The 20,807-nt window shown below is 41.7% G+C and overlaps 1 protein-coding gene across 1 annotated transcript in view; it reads left to right on the top strand.

Moving 5' to 3' along the window:
- Positions 1-14,217: 14,217 nt before the first annotated feature.
- TTC39B (tetratricopeptide repeat domain 39B) overlaps positions 14,218-20,807 on the top strand; it is a 48,624-nt gene continuing 42,034 nt past the window's right edge. Inside the window, exons 1-3 of the mRNA XM_015425412.1 lie at positions 14,218-14,315; positions 14,852-14,983; positions 16,957-17,033. Of these exons, the coding sequence (XP_015280898.1) occupies positions 14,221-14,315; positions 14,852-14,983; positions 16,957-17,033 (304 nt within the window). The 5' untranslated portion in view covers positions 14,218-14,220. The remainder of the gene's footprint in view (positions 14,316-14,851; positions 14,984-16,956; positions 17,034-20,807) is intronic.

The raw sequence follows: 20,807 nt of genomic DNA, 5'->3' as shown, positions 1-20,807 counted from the left end.
ACTCGGTCGGAGCAGTGGGGGCAGGATCTGTCGGGTGCAGGGAGGCAGGCAGGCAGGGAGGGAGGGAGGGAGGGCGGGGGGGGAGAGAAAGAGGCGGTGGCAGCTGGGGGCAGCAATGGGAATATTCGCATCGCGACGCAGGGCTTTTATCGGGGGAGCTTTTTTGGGGGGGAGGCACTTTTCAGCGCCCTGCATCCAGGGCCCGCCTGGGCCAGCCCTGGTGGTAAGAACGGAGAGGGGAGGAAATAAGGACTCCTACCCAGCCCAGTCTCTCCCTTAGAAACTCCCCCCGGAGTTCTTGCTCCTGGATGGGTGAGCCGCGTGGCTGGTGGGAGAGAAGGCATCTTCCCCCGGGTCCCCCACCATCGGGCATGGCGGCGCTTCTGCTCCGGCAGCCTCTACGTTCACGGCCCTCCTCCTCCCCCCCAGTCCTGCAGGCCGGTCGCAGTCCTGAAGAGCTCCGCCCCCGCCTCTTGCTCTCGGCGGTTGGCTGGCTGCTCTTGGGGGCCACTCCGGCAGGATGAAAGGCCTGACCCCGGGGGAGGCTGAGCACCTTCCCAAAATTTTTGGGGGGGGCGTTAGCCCCGCCGCCCCCACGAAGATTACGCCAGTGCCGGCAGCTGACCTGGACTCACCCACACACAGCTCTGAAGTAGGCAACGAAGCACAGCTGCAGGAACGTAGCCCACCAGGCTCCCCTTCATTAATTGAAAAGTGAAGGGAAAGGCTCCTACAAGACTTAAGAACACGCAGAGTGCTCACCTCTTGGCTTGCAGCCAGCTGCTTAATGATAGCAGTTCTGATAGCAGGAGCACCTCCAAGCAGATAGCTGTAAATCAGGCTTGTTAAGGAATGCCTGTGTAAATCAGACCTGGAGAACTGCATATTGTGGAAGCAACTCGTCACAACCCTGTGAACGTGACCACAACTGTGGACTCTGCCTGTCTCCTGCAACCTTTGGACTGACCCTCAACTCTGCTTTTTGGACCTGTCTGAACCTCACTGATCAACAGTCTCGGACTGCCTTGACTCTGCTTTCCCGAATAACCAATGAATTCTGACTGCTGCTAAATCCGTATTTGATCTTTGGACTGGACTCTTGACTGTGATCTAGCTCTGTTGCCTTACTTGTCCTGTATTCCAGGACAGTTGTGGGGACTGACCTGTAGAGGGTGGAAGGGCATTGCTGACACATGATGGTATAAATCATATTAGAGGATGAGCAGGTGTATGAACCTGAGATGGTATGGCTGATGTTGCAGCGGCCACTGTTGGTGTTGCTAGGATCTATATGAAAGCAAAGTTGGTATCTTGGTTTGCTGCAGACCTTGGTACCAGAGTTCATGATACTATTAAGTAGTTTATCATTGTGGGTGAGAAGTTGTTTTAAGTTAGTATGTTGTCTGTAAGCAAGAAAAGGTCAGTCCCTCAGTACCTGTGTGAGGGAAGTGTCACTATCCAGCATCAGTTGTAGGTCATTAATAATATGTTGAACTGGTTTGAGTTGTGAGCTGTATGTGACCACCAGTGGTGTTCTGTTGTTATTTTCTTAGGGCTTGTCTTGTAGCAAGCTGTCCCTGGGTATAATTTTCTTAGGGCTTGTCTTGTAGCAAGCTGTCCCTGGGTATAATCCAATAATATCAGGCGAATATTGTGGATGCAAAAATGCTTGCTGCGGATCCTTCAAGTCAGTATTTCTGTTTGAGGGGTTGGAACAGATGGGGCTATAGAGTAAGGCTTGGCTATAGACAATGGATCATCATCATAGTCATCAAAATTTTATTCTGTCCTCCCTGCATAGTGGGCTGTGAGTGGTATACTATAATTAATGTCAAGGAACTTTAAAAACAATCTACTAATCTAGGCACACATATAAAATACAGAAGTTATAAAAACATACAGATGATATACAGAATTCATAAAAGCATAAAACCTATATGGCGCCACAGTACAAATTTGACCCCTGATGGCAGGGAGGGAAAGTGAGAAGGCAACTAATTGACCGATTGCTATTAAAAACCATTGCTGTCCTCAACCATATTCTTGGAAGAACATCTCTGCCTTGCAGGCCCTGCAGAACTGTAACAAGTGCCACAGAGCCCTGATGTCATTCAACAGAGAGTTCCACCAAGTCAGAGCCAGGACCAAGAAAGCCCTGGCTCTGGTTGAGGACAGTCGGGCACTCTTTGGGCCAGGAACTTCCAGCAGATTTTTTTCTCTGGGAGACATACCAGGAGAGGCGGTCCTGCAGGTACATTGGTCACTGGCTGTTTAGGGCTTTAAAAGTCAAAAACAAAACCTTGAACCTGACCCAGTACTCTGTCTGGAGCCAGTGCAGCTGGCGGAGCACAGGTTAAATGTGTACAGTTAGCAGTGTTCCCATAAGGACCCGGGCCATTGCATTCTGGACCAGTTGTAACTTCTGGATAAATCTTGAGGGTAGCCCTGCATAGAACAAGTTACAGTAATCAAGCCTAGAGGTGACCATTTAATGGATTACGGTGGCTAGGTCAGGGTGACACAGATAGGGGGCCAGTTGTCAGATCTGGTGTAGTTGGAAAAATGCCATTCTGACAACATTTGTGATCTGGACCTCCATTGATAAGGAGGCATCGAGAAACACACCCAAGCTCCTAAACGTCTGCACTGGTGTTAATAGCATGTGGTCAAGAGCCAGGAGTTGGTGCCCAAGTTCTAAATCTCCCCCACCCAGCCAGAGAACCTCTGTCTTTGCTGGATTCAGTCTCAGCCAACTCTGATGTGGTTGGGGTGGTAGCTGGAGGTATGTAGATATGCTTGCTGATCTGTCAGTTTCCGGTATAATGTGGTAGTTAAGTGTCCCTCATGTATCTGTACTGTGGTGTCCAGAAAGTTTATTTATTATGTAGAATAAATTCATAGTTAGATTGATGGTGGGATGGAAGTTGTTGAAAGCCTGATGAAATTTTTCAAGGGCTTCTTTTTCATGGGTCCAGACAGTGAAAATATCATCAGTGAATCTCAGCTAAAGGAGAGGTGCCAATGGGTAGGAGTTCAGAAAACGCTGTTTTAGATCCACCATGAAAATGTTGGCATACTGTGGAGCCATGTGGGTACCCATGGCTGTGCCATTGATTTGAAGGTATAAGTTGTCACCAAACCGGAAGTAATTGTGGGTGAGAACAAACATGCGACCTACAGTGGCAAGATCTGCTGTGGTGTTGTCAGGGATGATGTTTCTAATGGCTTGTTGTCCATCCTTATGGGGTATGTTGATGTACAGAGACTCAACAGCCATGGTGGCTAGAATGCTGTTTCTGGGAGATGGTCAATGGACTGCCTCAAGGGAAAATGCTTTTCTGTTCTGTTTCTTCTCTCTAGGCTTTCATATTTCTAATTAGTAGTATAATGATAGGATCAGAGTTTAATCTAATCTCAGTCATTTGAGATAACAGCATCTAATATTTGGCATTAGGTATTTGAATTGAGATATCCTTGTACCGCAAATGTTTTTCTAAAAAGTTTGAACCAAAGAATGTTACAAAGGCTTTAATCTATTAGAGCAAAACAAAGTAGTTAAAGATTTGACTAGTTAAATCAACTGCAGTTTATTTCCTTGTCCCACATTCCTTCTTTCCTCAAAGCTCACATATTTCCCTTCATGCTTTAGCATAGAAAACCTGCTGCCACTGAAATTGTGTGAGGTTTCCCAGCCCTACTTTGCCTTGCCTTTATTCAACTTCCTATCTTTGGCTCAGATACTTTTCTTTGCCTCTGGTGCTACTTTTTTGTCTATTTGCTGTCGTCCTTCTTCAGCCAGCCTGATTCTGGACACACTGGTCCCTCAGCTCCCCTGTCTGCTGGGTTCCCTCTCAGCTTCCGAGCCTTCTGTCACTTGCTTCCATCCCAACTCATCCCTGTGAACACTTAGATCAGGGTTTCCAACCTTTTTGAGCCTGCAGGCAAATTGGGAATTTTGACACAGCATGGTGGGTGCAGCAAAAAATGGCTGCCACAAAATGGCTGCCACAGGAGGCAGAGCCAGCCACAAAATGTTTGCCACAGCTTAACTTCAGTAACACAGCGTGGATCCTTGTGCTGTGATGGTAGCTGCTGCCAAAGCAACATTTTAAAAAAATCTGCACTTCCAATCAGAAGCTTGGCCCCACCCACTTCTTAAAAACGTTTGGTGAGCACCAGAAAAGGTCTCAGTGGGTGCCCAGGCACTCATGGGCACCATGTTGGAGACTACTGACCTGGAAAGTTTGATTGCAAAGTTGGGGTTTGTAGTGGGAAGGGAAAATTGGTGAAGGTTCGCTTTCTCCACCAGTTCTGCTGATAGAAGTGCCTTCTGCCAGTTGAAAATATGGTTAAGATCTGTCCCAGTGGCTGCAAATGCATCTGCAACTCTCCATTTTGCACCCAGCAGCACAAAGGGGTGGGGGGACATGCTTTTGTAGACCTTTAAATACCACACAGTGTTCTAGCAAACTATTTTGAGAATATGTAATACTGGAATGTAGGAAGTCTACTAGAAATCTCTTTAGTAGCTCCTTTGAACCATCGGTAGAGGATTGTTTTATGTTGGTTTTATTCATTTTTTTCATGCTCTTGCTCCACTGTCTTTCAAGATATCCTTGATTTGTATGTGATAGGATATCTTTATCTAGCTCCTTTTAAATGGTAGTTGTAAAGTTTTAGAAAACCATAAGAATAATAGACTGTAGTTTTCCAGTAAATATCTAGTGTTCTCATTACTTATTGTAAGACTATATTTAGAAAAAGGGTCACTGAATTATTAAACAGTTCTGTCACCTAGTGCTTTCTGTTACTTTAAAAGAAAATGTGAAATAGCCTGGCTTAAGTTTTTATTTGATTTTAAATCTTTCATGGTGAATTAAATACAAAACATTGAGGTAACTTTTTAAACTTTTAAATATATGAATCATTGAGTTGTCCTTGCTCTCAGTTTTCTCCCTTTACTGCTAGGTAGTGATGGATTAGAATTAGGCTGCAGTAGAGATTGGAAAATTTCCCATCATCCTCTTCCGCAGAGGCATTATCTACCAGCATTGCTGTAGCTGCAGCTATTTCAACTGACATTTGTTTTAAATTCTGTTATGGAAGACTCCTGTGATGCCAGCTGCTACTGCATGATATTTCTCTGCTTGATAACTAATTAATGAGAACCTCATGGGTACTGAGGAATAAAACACAGAAAATGGAATATGCTCTGGGTGCTTTCTGCTGGCTTTTCTGTATCTGATGGAAACAAAATGTGTCTGAGAGAGGCTTATCTTCCTATAGCGACTGCATTTCTTCCATCTAAAGTTATTTAATCATTTAATTCTGTAAGTATATTGTGACCTTGTCTTTACTATTTACTGATATTGAAGGAATGTGAGAGAGTACTTGTAATTCTTTTTTGTGTGTGTGGAAATTGGTTTTAAGTGATATTTTTTGTAGAAGTGAATTATATTTTTCAATGAAAATATAGTGAGTTCAGTATGTCTTTGACTGTCCATGGTAGAAATTAAACATTGAGTCGTTTAAGGCATGATTGATTTTTTTCCTCACTGCATTATAGTTTGTTTCTTGCAGTCATTTTTTTCCTGCTGATGTCAGTGCTTTAGGATGCAATATACTGCAAGGTGTGTATTTTGGGATGTGTGTGTGAAATTGTCACAGTAGAACACATCTGAGCTGGCTGTACAATGTGATATTTAGTGAGAGTTTCTGTAAACTCATAGGTGGTGTTTAAATAACTTACATTTGTCTTCACTGCAGGAGCTTGTATGTAAGGAATCAGTAGCCACAAAAAAGGGGGGAAAACCTGAATGTACTTGAGGTCATTGAAAACATATAATAAGATATAGAGGTGGTTCTACAGAGATTACGTAAGATTAATGTACAGTAACTTATGTGAAAAACTGCAGAGTTGCAGAAAGTCACAGAAAAAAGATTACTCGGTCCTAATCATGCATCTGGATCTAAGCCAACATTTCTATGACGCAGTGCTACTGCCATAAACATCTGGCATGGTATTGTTGCCCTGTATGCTGGGTAACCGGATTGTATTTTCCTGTAGAGAATTTTTTTAATCAGTTGTGCTGTTTCTTCTATCTCTCTAGAGTTCTTTATTAGTGTTTAATATAATGGAGTTGTGCTAGATCCCCACCCGTACTGTATATAACAGGATGTTCATTATTTGCTAAAAACCCTTGCTATTACCCATCGGCTGCTCCTAGGTGGAGATGGGAGTGCAGTAAGAACAACCAGAACTAAACCAGCACTAAGGCAATAAGTTCGGTGTGGACTAGTAGTACAAAATTATGGAACTGGGAGTAAGGGAAATAGCTGTGCTGCAGGAGGACTGCCTTGTTGCCATTTTACTCTTTTAAACAATGTGAATATGCATCCAGGAGAGGCATGCACCGTGAACCAAGTGAAGAGAGAAAAAACAGAGGGGGAACAAACACTTGCCGGCCTTTTCACTTCTTGCTTTTTGCTGTCAATTGTGGTGTAGTGCTTGGAGTGTCAGACTAGGATCTGGAATACCAAGGTTCAAATCGCCACTCTGCCATGGAAAATTGCTGGGTGGCCTTGGGCCATTCACTCTTTTTCAGCCTAACCTACCTCACAGGATTGTTGTGAGAGTTAATTGGAGAATTATGCCACCCTGACCTCCTTAAAGGAGCGGTGGGATAAAGATTTAATAAATAAAATAAATATCTTAAAAGACAAGGTGAATACTTTTACTGAAGATTTACTTCAGGGATCACTCAGTTTTTAACACACTTAGTTTAGCAATGTAATCCTAAATAAAATTATACCTTTCTAAGCCCCAGGATTTAGGGATGTTAGTATGGTTTAGGACTGCAGTGCTGAAGACTTATTAAAGGATTCAGAGTTGCATGTACTGAGATGGTGTTGTGTATCCTACAATCCACTTACACTAATATAAAGGCCGTTGTGTTTTTTTAAAGTTTCTTTAAGCTGTTGCATAAGGAAAACCTCATTGTATCTCATGTCCTATTTCTGCTTGCACGAGGCATGGTGCTCGCAGCAGAATGTTAGTGTTAATGCATATTTGCTCAATAATTTTAACTTGTCTATTAGTAATGCAGTTAAAGAATACGCTTTCAAAGTGGGGCACAGTAGCAGACATAATTGTGCAAGAACAATGTCAGGCTGTAGAGGAAATGATTAAAATGCTAATTGATTCTTGTCAATTAATTATTAATCATGTTCCAACAGCAGTGGATCATTGAAGAAGGAATCCAAAGGCCACAGCACTTTTGAGCATTTTATTTTAAATCATTGGGGTGATGTTACCTCTTACATATCCTTTTGCTAAGTCCCTATTCATCTCTTATGTAAGCTCACTTGGTCAAAGGGCCCCTTGGACCAATAGATGGTTGTCTTGAGGCATGAGTCCTGACAGTTGACTGTCACCTCTGGTGTTCCCTTGTTGGTCTCCTCTATCAAGGTGGGGACTTTTACAGATCATGATAACCTTTTTGATGGTCAACTTTCACAAACAGTCCCAGCCCTTTTTTGCCTTTAAAGGCAGTTGACCATTGGGTCTACTCATCTTTACACAAGCCCAAACTTAGGCAGTTGTGCTCTTTTTTTGGGGGGGGGAGTGAAAGTTCGTTGAGCTATGTTTCTTTGAACTAGTTGAAGCTAATTCCATGTTTCTTTTTAAAAAACAATACTGAAAAGTTTCAGTTCCACGTATTTATATCCTGTGTCTTACAGTGTAATGTAAGAATGAGAAAGTATGTCTGAACTTGAAATGTGTTATCGTGTTCCACTTTATTCTCTTTCTTAAACCTGTTCAGAAAGCTGTTTCACATGGCACATGTACCTCTTTTTTACTGTGATAAAAGGCTGGAACGAAAAATCAAATGAGCTTCATGGTGGGTATTCAGGAGACAGAACAAAAAGGAAAAAATGCCAGGTGATAGATGTCTGATTTATTATACAAAGTCCTTATGCATTTTGCCATACAGGCTTAGTCAGGTAGAATCTATAAAAACAATTTTATATTATGTGTTATTTATGTTATGTATTTATGTTTATTTGTCTAATGTTGTATATTGACCAATATGTATCTATTTTTGAAATTAATTTTGATCCTGTCTTTTTAATATTACTTTAATAGCTTCATAATAAATTGTTTAAGGGGTCCCTCTATTATCTGTATTAAATATAAAATTACGTTTTTATAAATTCCCCCTGACAAAGTCTAGCAAAAAGTGTAGGGACTTTGTATAATAAATCAGTCATCTATCACCTGGCATTTTTTCCTTTTAGTTCTGTTGGCACACTGCTGGGTGCAGCCCAGTTTTTCTTCATCCTTGGGTATTTAGGAAGTCACTTGCAATCTCTTCAGCAGCCAGAATTCACTTTTATGTGTTAAACCCCATTATACCAGTATTGAGTTATCCAGCTAACTGGCAAGAAGTTGCTTCTACTGATTTTAAGTTTGTGTTATTTTAAATGAATGCATTGATATCTGCAGTCTAGAAGATTGTGACATGAGCTGCTACCAGCAGAGATTTCTTGAGGTTAAAGGGAAGTCTAGAACTTTGTATTCCTGTGTAACTGGCTTGTTAAAATGGGATGCAGTATCTACTGGACTGCTTGTTTCAACAGTTGTGAGTTGGCACTCTGCTGGGGAAGTCCATACCAAACTACTATTTAGAGAACAATCCTAAGAAGGTCTACTCAGAAGGTCTGATTAGTCAGTGGGGCTTACTAACAGAAAGAGTTCTTAGGATTGTGCTATTAGTGGCTGAAATTAGAAAGTACTAAAAGGAGCTAAATAGTTACTGGTTGAACCCAGGATTCAAGTCACTCATATAAAGTAATATCTTGTTTAAGATTGACTTGCAAAATATAGATGCTTCCTTTTAATTCTGAAGGTTCATTTTATTTTCATTGGTTTATACTTCATATAACTTTCACCCATGCAAATTCTCCTTGCATCCAGTATCATCATAAGGAGAAATCTTTTTTGTTGTTATTCTTTCAAGAAAGAAAAGGGAAAGGGGAAAAACCATCTAATTCTAGCAACGGAATAGAAAAAGAAATGGAAAAACTGTGTTGTATAGTATTGCATTATCCACCTACAGCAATTGTCACCCCAATTTTACACACAGGTTCCTCCATGTGATCTGTACATGGGAAAAATCCTATTTAGAAGATAAATGACTAATATGATCTCACATGTTCCCTCATTACTCCTTCCAGTTCTGTTCTTTGTGTGTATACAATGGGTATGTACAAATATCAGCAGAGGAATAAGAAACACAGCCACTGATAGATGTACCAGGTCAAGCAACATGCTTGGGTTGCAAGTAAAGCATTTGCTGTCTGCTCAAGCAGTCTCTGTATAGAGTGTAAGAAAGTTATGTTCTTTTTGATTCATTTCATTTATACTCTGCCTTTCTCCCCACTGGGGACCCAAAGCAGTTTATGTCATTCTCCTCTCTGCCATTTTATCTTCACAACAACCCTATGAGGTAGGTGAGGTTGTGAGTATGATTAGCTCAAGGTTAGCCAATGAGCTTCCATGGCAGAATCAGGGTTTGAACCTGGCTCTTCCAGAACTTAGTCCAGCATGTTGGGGAAATGAGGGATGCAGGACCCTTTGCATGCATCCTCATTCCCACTGCATTCATTTTGGGGAGAGAGAGAAGCTGGCTTCCCAATTGCATCAAGAGAGTGAGGGAGATAGTTTTCTAAATCAAGACTCAGTTTATTACATTACATATTCTTAAGTCAGAAAACAATTATGTAGCATTTCAATATTCAACACAGAATATTTCAATACAACCCCAATACATAAATAGTGCACTTGTAATTCTATAAAGGATATCCTTGGTTGTTCTGCCCATAACTGAGGGTAGTTTATCAGAACAACCAGGAACAAGACTAAAATCAGACATTAAGTACCGTCTTTCACTCATTGAAGCTAATGTAACTGTCAATCAAGTCTGTGATGAGCAATTGTCACATATCTGACATATACAACAAAGTCAGCTGCTTTCTATCTCTGGGGTCAGGAAAATCAAGGAAAGCTGGATTAAGCCAGGGTGACTCACAAGGTTAACTAAGAGAGTCCCAGGAAGCTAGTTTCCGATCCCTTATCTGTGTAAAATTTGATAGTGACTTCTGACTGCGGTAAAATGTAAACATTCCCAGCAAGCAAACGTCACGAGGTGAAGTCTTGTCCAGTGAAGGCCACACACAGCACATAGCAGCAGCCTGAAGCTTCCTGAGAACAGAACCAACGTTTCAACTATAGGCTACTATAGATAATAAAGTATTATAGGTGTACCAGAGGTTTTTCAGAGTTTTAGCAGAGGACTGAGACTCAATCCAGCCCTAGTTCTGCAACACAGCACTCTAATGAATGCTGTTTCAGGGCATTTCTTTCAGGTTTGTATTCCAGCTTTTCTGTAGTATTTTAAAAAGGCAGGTAGAAAAAAAAGATCTTTAGTTATGGAAGGCTACATTCCCATGTTTGTTAATGGCTAGAGGTGTTTGCCTTATAAGAAGCAATTATGGGTGTGAAATGTATGACAAAATACTTATCAAGCTGTTTGGGTTCTGTATGTGGATATAAAATAGTACACTAGTGAGTCCAGTCCTTCATCTGTTAAAAAAGGTAACATTATAAATATGTAACTCTACCACAAAGTTTTGGCTAAATTGGGGATTGTGTTGCAGTCTCTGACTTGGATCCAGTGAGGTGTTTCTTGGACAGAACAATTTTTACACATCTTTCTCCAGTAGCCCAAAATGTCCCCCAGTTCTGTTTCTGTAAATCTCCTGTACCTCAGGGTCAGTATTTCAGGGGGCATTTTGAGCTGCAGCAGGAGGGAGGTGAGAAAGCCATGCTGCAAACTGGTCTGTCTGACGAAGCTCTCCAGGTCACCCAGCAAGCTTCCATGGTGAACCTGAGTCTAACACATCTGAGTTTGACTCTCTAACCACTACACAACACTGGTTCTCTAGGTCTAGGTCTATGTTGCCATGTGATCAAAATAATCAAAAAATGATGCACTTCATAAATAACAACTTGCCCTGTAGTTTTCTTACCTTCATTCAGCTGTAAATAAATAAATAGGATCCAAGCCTGCTCTTTTTCTTTGGCCTGGTTTTTCTTCTTCTTTTTTGGTTTTCACATTTCTTCATATTGAGCAAATTATGTATGCTTACTACTTGTTGTTTTGAAAAAGTTAAAATATTTTAATTAAAAATATTGACTATTTCATCTGTCTCTCAGCACCTTACCTTATCACCTTCAGCAGGTTTTCAGGCATTTTCACTTAGAAACATGAACTATATAGACAGCCATCTGTTCTTAACATAGCACCTGGTATGGGATTTGGATCTTGAATATTAGATTTTAGTTTTTTCTATTTTCGACTGCTGGTACTTGTATGTTATGTATTTGCTTCTCAAGAGGTTTGCGCACATGTTTGTGGAATGATAGGAATGTGGGAGCCTTCCTGCCCTTGTCAAATAGGCCATTCCACCAAGTGGAAGCCACAACAGAGTGCTTGGGTAAGATCTTACCCATTGGCAGGGTGGCACATTCAGAAGGCTTTGCTCTGATGAGTGGAACTGTTGCAGCAGAGCATATCAGGAGAGGCAGTCCTGCAGATGTGCAGGTCCTAGGCCATGAAGCGCTATGTAGGTGATGACCAGCACCTTGAACTGAACCCAGAAACAACTGGTAACAAGTGTAGTTACCGCAGAATAGGTGTAATATGCATATTCCACCTAGCTCCTGAAAGTAATTGAGCTGTGGCATTCTGTACTATCTGGAGTTTTTGAGTTGTCTTCAAGGTCATACCCATGTAGAGTGCAGTACAGTACTTTTGCCAAGAGGTTACTATGACATGGATCAGTGTGGCCAGGCTGCTTGGGGTGAAATAGGGAGAAATGAAGACAGAAGAAAACATCCCCCCCCCAAGATTAAGAATTGGCTACAAGATCACTGTCTCCAGCCTTTCCCTTTTCTGGAATAAATTATTTTTACCATGCTTACCCCACACCCCAAAATGTCAAATGCTTCCAGTTCTGTCTCCCAACCAGGTTACAGGGACCCCAACCAGCATTCATTGTGATTAAGATCGCTGTTGCTGTGATGTCTGACCATAATTAGGACAGGAATGGTAGAGGATTTGGTCTGGAAATGAGGAAGGAATGTGCAATCCTACAGCCTACCTCTGATCTCTTAGTTTATAATTAAAAGGGTTCTACATTGCTTTTTTTCCAGTCAAAATCCTGTAGTAAATTAACAACTGGAGATACTCTAGAAAGGGGACAAGAATTTGTCCTCTCCAGCAGCCTTGCTGTGATTTGCTGGTTTGAATGCTGAGTTTGCCAGGAGAGGCTCTGAAGCAGTTTGAGCAACCCCAATTGACTGAAGTGATGTAAATAAAATACCTCTTTATTTAATGGGAAGCAGTTTCTTGGCTTCTGAATTACTCACACTATTCTCTCTCTCTCTCTCTCTCTCTCTCTCTCTCTCTCTCATATATATAATATCATGTGACAGATGCCACATTCGTAACTTTTTTTAGGAAATCACAATTAATCCATGTAATCATTGACTCATGTTTACTTTAATGAGAGAACACTGATGTTTGTGGAAGTGAACTATAGTACAATTACTTTATAATAATTTTCTACACATTAACAAGATTTTAAAAATAGATTTTGCCATTGATTTTGAACTGTGTTCTTTCCTGGTATCACTGCAATCCAAAACCCGTCATTTATTAGTTTTGAAGTTATCTGAAATGTTAACTTAAATATATTTACCTTAGCTTTCAGATAATATGAAGAGAAAAGATAGTGAATCTATCTAATTTTATCTAGTCTAATTTTATATCTGGAACAGGTATAAAATACAGTGTATAAAACAGCTAAACTATGCTATGCAGTTTGTCCCCATGTGGACAAGGGGGACCCAATAGATACTGTTGACTTCCAGAAAGCTTTTGATAAAGTTCCTCATCAAAGGCTCCTAAGTAAGCTCAGAAATCATGGGATAAAAGGACAAGTCCTTTTGTGGATCAAAAACTGGCTAATTAATAGAAAACAGAGAGTGAGTATAAATGGGCAATTTTCTCAGTGGAGGGTGGTAAGCAGTGGGGTACCGCAGGGATCAGTACTTGGTCCACTGCTTTTTAACTTGTTCATAAATGATTTGGAGTTGGTAGTAAGCAGTGAAGTGGCTAAATTTGCGGATGATACAAAGTTGTTCAGGGTGGTAAAAACCAGTGAGGATTGTGAGGCACTCCAAAGGGGTCTGTCAAGGATGGGCAAGTGGGCGTCAACATGGCAAATGGGGTTCAATGTGGCCAAGTGCAAGGTGATGCACATTGGAGCCAAAAATCCTAAATATAAATACACATTCATGGGGTCTGAACTGGCAGAGACTGATCAAGAGAGAGATCTTGGAGTTGTAGTAGATAACTCACTGAAAATGTCGAGACAGTGTGTGACTGCAATAAAGAAGGCCAATGCTATGCTGGGGATTATTCAGAAGGGTATTGAAAACAGATCAGCCAATGTAATAATGCCCCTATATAAATCAATGGTGCGACCTCATTTGGAATACTGTGTGCAGTTCTGGTCACCACACCTTAAAAAGGATATTATAGCTTTGGAAAAAGTGCAGAAAAGGGCAACTCGAATGATAAAAGGGTTGGAACACTTTCCCTATGAGGAAAGGTTAAAGCGCTTAGGGCTCTTTAGCTTGGAGAAAAGACGACTGAGGGGTGACATGATCGAGGTTTATAAGATTATGCATGGGAAAGAGCAGGTAAAGAAAGAGGGAAGTGGTGGCAGCTACAAGCATGGATGGCTTCAAAAGGGAATTAGATAAGCATATGGAGCAGAGGTCCATCAGTGGCTATTAGCCACAAGGTATAGATAGGGACTCTGGGGCAAGTGATGCTCTGTCTTCTTGGTGGCTGGGGGGGGGGCCAGCAGTGGGAGAGCTTCTAGTGTCCTGGCCCCACTGGTGGACCTCCTGATGGCACCTGGTATTTTGGCCACTGTGTGACAGAGTGTTGGACTGGATGGGCCTTTGGCCTCATCCAACATTGGAATCTCTTATGTTCTTGTGTTCTTATGTTCTTATGTTGGCTTGGAGAAAAAACAGATGGCTAATTAAAACTTTTTATTGTTTACTTTATTAGAGCCACCAAGATGGATCTCAAGTGTGCTTTGGAAGAATGTACAATGGCATTAAATTTATTTCTAAACAACAAATTCTCAGAAGCTCTGGAATTACTTCGTCCATGGTGAGTAGTATAGAAAAGACAGGCCATCTGGTTCCTGGAGATTAATGTAAGACATCTCAACATTGCAGTTTCCATTACCTCCATTCTGTTAATGCAGATCTTCTGCAATTGTTTCTTTCAGTTCTGTGAAATGCCCTTTTCAATATTTTAAAATGTCATCTGGATCAGTGCATATGCTTCTAGAAGAGAGAAAGAAAGTGTAAAAGCGCTTTCTGTTAACACTTTTTAAAAATAAGTTTATATCAAACCAGGACTGGGTCCAAAATAATGTGCAGGTCCAAGGAATGAAGTAACTGGTAAGAGATTTGAAGGAACTAAGTCATTAGAAGTAGATTTGGGGGGGGGGAAGTGAGATGCTTTTCTAACGAGACTTCCAGCATTTATTGTACATAAAAAGAGGGCGGGAGTGTATGTGTGTATGTTACTTTGGAAGTAACAGGATGTTACTTTGCAAAACTTGTATTTTTTTAGTAAAGGGCACATAATTTTAGGAAAAGGACACTTAAACTGAAATATCAATTTCTCCCGTCAAACAGGTCAAAAGGAAGTATGTACCATGCCCTAGGATACAGCACTATTTTAGTTATGCAAGCTGCTATGACCTTCGAACAGCAGGATATCCAAATGGGACTTGCTACAATGAAAGAAGCTTTACAAACCTGCCAAAAGTAAGCATCACTGAATTGTGCATTGATGACATTTAAATATTAGCGGGTTCTGTATGTTCATATTTGTGTTTCTGCTCACCAAGTAGTTTAAGTACAGTATTAATAGAAAAGGTAATGTAAAGAGAGGTTACATTTTTGTGGTTTGGATACCCACCATTTGAAGAGAATGTAATTCACAACTGCTGGGCTGCATTAAAGAAGAATCATATGACTTTTAATATATGCTTTACTTTTCATGCAACAACCCAAGGCAGAGGGCAGTCCCAGTTCCTGAGTTAGCATCTCCTCTTGGCTTAGTGGACTTGATTTCACCAGTGGGAAGGACTGTCAGACTTCACCAGACTTGCCCTATCTTTGGGTTTAGAGCAGGTTTTTTAGGAACTTCTATGACCTGGCAATTGGCTTTTGAAATGTATATTCTTATTTATCATTTCTTTCTGCCATGCCTTCCTCTTTTTCCCTAATTTAGGATTACTCCAGGAGCCACAGGGAGGGTAGTTCTTTTTCTAAGCCAGTCTGCATTGGATTCTTCAGTTGGCTGGCCCTCTCTGAGCGGGATAGTGCTAGAAAGTGAATTTTAGTGGTAGCAGAGTGCCATCACACACACAAACACAGATGGAGGAAGTTCCATGCAGTTTTTCTTTTCTCCTCCACAGATGAGAATGGGAAAGCTGCAACAGTGCTGTCTGGTAGATGTGCATACACATTTTACACTCAAGGCAGGTGAGCAGTCAGCAGTGTGTATCTCAGCAACAGGAATAGGAAGAGCCAGAGAGATGAGCTGACTGGTGCCAAAGTCAAGACCATGGGCAGCTGAGCAAGACAGATGGGAACAGGAAACACAAGCAGAACACAAGGAAAATTTCCAATGGGGGGAACGAGACAAGGGTCAGAGTTTTGGAGGCATCCTATTGGGTTTTCTCAATATGACTAGATAAACACATTCCTTAGATGTTCCTGAAAGATGCTTTGGAGATGCAGTTATGTTCTTTGTTAGATGGAATTGTTGATCTGGAGCCAATACATATAGTTCTTTAGGCCTGGGATAAAGATTTACAGATGGATCTGAATGAAGACCATAACTAGGGTCCTAAATTGTGTGTCTTTGAGTGTGTGCATATGGAGAAATCTGTACTGCTATTGGGATTTTTGGTGTTTCCTGAAGAATGTTACCCTTTCTACAGATTTGCTCCTGACATTCTGGCTTATACTGAGCTAGATAAAGTATCACAGTGGCAGGAGATTGTGCTTTTATATACCTTGCTTTTTACAAGAAAATAAATACTTGATTAGAAACCTATAAAACCACTTTATCATATCCAAAAATTGAACCGATAATTTTTCACCATTTGTGTATAACATAACATTTTCAGTCATCTTTAAAAGTTCATCTGGGTACAGAGTGGAATATCTTTTTACAAGATAAAAGGGGTCAGAGTCTGCATATCCCACCTGGGGCTAGCCAGAAAGAGAGAAATCTTTTCCAAGTCTCACTGATTCACCATGTATACTAGCTGTGAAAAAATGAGCTGAGAGTTTTGAGTAGATACCCCCATATGTCAAAATAAAATCTCTATTGTATTTTCACGCCTGGACACAGTTCAAGTTTGTAAATAGAGGACTGTGTCAGTGTCTGAGAGCATTTTTATTATTTATGATTATCCAATCCAGGAACTCAGATAACATCTGCAATTCTAAGGTGTTGGCTAGTGGCAGTAGTTATCAATTTGCATCATCCTCTGCCATTTTTCCAAGTTGTCTCCAGCAAGCTGGCTGGGTAATAGCATGCTTAGGTCCCTGCCCTCATCTGTTTTCCCATATTATTAACAGCCTGTTTTATCCAGGACTGAATTTTGCCATTGTTTCTCCTCTGAACGTTTGGCAAGTGCACAAGTGTTTCAAGAATATTTCAAGTACCTTTCATAAAGTAAGATTGTAAACTGATTGTCTCTCTCTCATTCATATTAACATAGATTCAGGAAAAGAAACACAGTGGTGGAATCATTGTCCAGTTTAGTTTCAAAACAGTCTGTAGAGCAGCTGAGCGAAGGTAAGAAAACCACAGGATGAGTTGTAATTTCTGTAATGCATATTCTTAGACTGTTTTGATCACATGGCAACATGAAATGGATCTAGTGACATAGTGGTTAGAATGTTGAACTAGGATCTGGGAGAAACCAGACTTGAATCCTTACTCAGTTGTGAAAGCTTGCTGGGTGATCTCAGAGGTTGACTTTAGACCTAGCTGGCAGCCTCATGGGTCCAGAAGGTGATGACAATTACCTTCTTCCGTGCTGCCAGCTTCACTGGCACTGCCTGCACCCCAGGGCTCATCCCAGTTGCACAGGAAAGGGAACATGCTCTGCAAAGCAGAGTAGTGTAATGCTGTTGTCTTGCATGCTGGGGGTAGCCTGCTTCTGATGTAGGGTCTCAAGATCTAAAAGACTATGACATTTTAAATGCTGTATGATGTCATTTGCGCTAAGTATTAAATTAGCACTACCCATTCATTGTTAGTTTAGTGCCTGGCTGGGAGATCTCCTAGGAATCCCATGTATGCCACCCTGAATTCCATCAGGGAGGGAGAAAAACCATAACGGAGAACGCCTTCCCTGGATTTATTTTTGTTTCCCCCAGAAGCCTTTCAGTGTATCATCAAGTTATGCAGTAGTCTAGCAGCTGGTGTATTGTCAACTATGCTGCCATGAAGGTTGGGGAGCTTGGTCTGTGTCTGGTTAATTGCTATTGCATTTCTTTCAGGTTAATTGCTACTGCATTCCTTTCTGTGCTTTTTCTGCTGTGCGCCGAAATGCTTATCTATACAGATGTGCAGGAGGGAGCTGTATTGTCTAGGTTTTTCCTAGGTGCCGTGGGAGAGTGTTGGTTTTCAGCTTCAGCTACCTAACAGTCTCTAAGCTTTATCCCGCGCGCGGGAGGGTGCCTAATTGGCCAGTGCTGTGGGGGGGGGTGCATAAGAATACCCTATATCCTATTATGCCCATGGGGCCGCCGCCATTCTTAACAGTGCTTATGTTACTGCATATATAGCTCTGCAATAAAAGTATTACTGTTCCTGAATGTGTGTACTTCGTTGTTGGCTGTGGGTTCTGAATGTATTTGATTACTGTGCTTTAATAGTTCTGTTGGCTCCAAAGCTACTTTCTTTGATAAATACGCTTATTCATTATCAATCTTGTGTCTCATTATCAAACGCTTATTCATTATCAATCTTGTGTCCCACATGGGGATTGCACATGAGCAGGCCTACCATTGGAGAAGTTTGTACAGCTAAAAGCCTCCAGGGGGGTCAGAGTGCCAGAGCCAGAAGCTTGTTCCCACACAAGGACCACGTGCTCCCGCACAGGAGCAGCCCCACCCTCAGTTCCGCTTTTTTTATCACTGAAGGAGAAGGTTGTGTTTTTGGAGTCTTCAGTTTTCATGTTGGTGAGGAATTGCTTCCCTGAGGTTCACTGAGGTTGTTCTGGCCTCTGAGTTTATACCATGGCTAAGGAAACCCTTTTCAAAAAATACACCCATTGTGGAGCAAAGGCGACCCAAACCAATGAACACAACCTATGTCTATTTTGTTTGGGTGAAGGGCACAATGTCCCCCCATGTAAGGTCTGCCAGCGCCTCACCCCCAAAACCCGGGGGATAGGGTGTCAAAACTTAAAGCACTCCAGAGCCAGAAGCTTGTTCCCACACAAGGACCACGTGCTCCCGCACAGGAGCAGCCCCACCCTCAGTTCCTCTTTTTTTATCACTGAAGGAGAAGGTTGTGTTTTTGGAGTCTTCAGTTTTCATGTTGGTGAGGAATTGCTTCCCTGAGGTTCACTGAGGATGTTCTGGCCTCTGAGTTTATACCATGGCTAAGGAAACCCTTTTCAAAAAATACACCCATTGTGGAGCAAAGGCGACCCAAACCAATGAACACAACCTATGTCTATTTTGTTTGGGTGAAGGGCACAATGTCCCCCCATGTAAGGTCTGCCAGCGCCTCACCCCCAAAACCCGGGGGATAGGGTGTCAAAACTTAAAGCACTATTGTGGGAGAAAGCCCTCAAAGCTTTGGACCCTTCATCCAAGTCAGCATCCCCCCAATTGTCTATTGCTACATCTTTGAAATAGATGCATTCGGCTCCACCTTCTGGATCCATGTCGCAGTGGGTCTGATCCGGGTCACACACCCCTCTGGCTCATCGTGCCTCTTCCGAGCTAAGAGGGCGAAGACCAAGTCCAAAGATAAGGACAAATGCAAGTCTGTCTCAACAGCATACTCCTGTCCGCACTCCTGAGCCTACTCCAACTCTACAGCAGAAGCCCCTCCAGTTTTGATCTCTGATGGGGAGGTAGAAGCAGGCTTACTGGTGGGTCGAGTCCTGCATGACTTTGAACCAGAGCAAAAGGCAACAGTTCCATGGTCTCAGCCTCATCCGCCTATGTGATGGGTGTCACACCTGTACATGATGTCTCCAGGCTATCTGGAAGAGCTCATCCCAGGGATATTCCAACTCTCATCAGGCTTCCTCGTATTCACCTTCAGCAACAGTGTCTTGTAGGCCTCACTCTCCTATACCTGCTGTGCGGGGAGAAGATGCTGCTATTGAATCTAACAGTTCCGACTCTACATTGGATCTTGTATTAACGAGATCTTATATAGAGATTACACATTTCTTAGCTACTACTGTTGTTTTTATCTGGCTATTTTCAGAACAGCTACGTTGGCCGCCAGTTTGTTGAAGTTCAATTCATGGTGCTGGTTATGACCTTTAAAGCATTTCATGGCCTAAGACCCACATATCTAAACAACTGTTTCTTCTCTAACCTGGCAAAGTGTAGTATGTCAGCTGTGGTCTGCTTCTTTTATGCCCATGGGGGCCAATATGTCCCTGTTGCTATTCATGTCCTTAATGCTAAACCTGTAGCCCAGCGGCTCTGTGGAATTCCTATATAGATTAGCACTTTTAATCAGAGAGTTGAGATGATTTAAGTGTTATTCCTGTGTCGTATCCTAGGCATTCCAAATTGTGTTGGATACACAGCCGTGTGCTTGGAGACTAGTCTGTGTCTCTTACAGACAAGGGCCTGGCTCCAGACTTTAAAGTTCCAGCTGTGCCTCCATTTTTTATCAGAATACCCTAGCTATGTGTACACTGTGCTCTCAGACATTTACTCTAGCAATTGGTCATATCTAATTTTAAGGAAAATTAAATTAATCAGAGTCCCACTTGATTAGATCTGTATGCTCAGAGAGACATCAAGCCTGTTGCTTATTGCTCCAGAGGGTAAAAGGTATTGATAGGCAGTCTTTGTACATAGTAGCAAATAGAACTTGCTCTCCCTTGACCTTAGATATCACCCCTGATTATGGGACTTTGGCTGCATATTTTTTCTGTCTCAGAGCTCCTCAAATTCAGAGAGCCTTCATGCCAGCTAGGTTTGTCATCTGTCTACTGCAGTTCTCTACGGCAGATATTCACAGATGCCTCATGTGGAAAGGCTCTGCCCATACCAAACTGGAGTCACTGAAACTATATTTCATGTTTTACTTTACCATCATCGCCATCATGAGTAGAGGAATCTTTTAATTAGTCCCCTCATTCGTAATCTCACCGGTCACTCTGACAAGTGGCTTGTCACTTACCTTTTATTAGATTGAAATTTATCTATCACCAGTGAAGTTGCTAAATTTCTTTTAACTTTTCTGAGGTCATGGAAACAAACTTTCTCTCTGTTATACTATTTTATTTATTCCAACTCCTTGACCCTTTATATCTTATTTTATTATCTTATATATGATTGTTATGAATGCCTAGTAAAGGTA

The sequence above is a fragment of the Gekko japonicus genome, unplaced genomic scaffold (assembly GCF_001447785.1).
Source record: "Gekko japonicus isolate JY-2015 unplaced genomic scaffold, Gekko_japonicus_V1.1 scaffold191, whole genome shotgun sequence".
Classification (NCBI taxonomy): domain Eukaryota; kingdom Metazoa; phylum Chordata; class Lepidosauria; order Squamata; family Gekkonidae; genus Gekko; species Gekko japonicus.
This window is presented reverse-complemented; position numbering and strand designations above follow the sequence as displayed.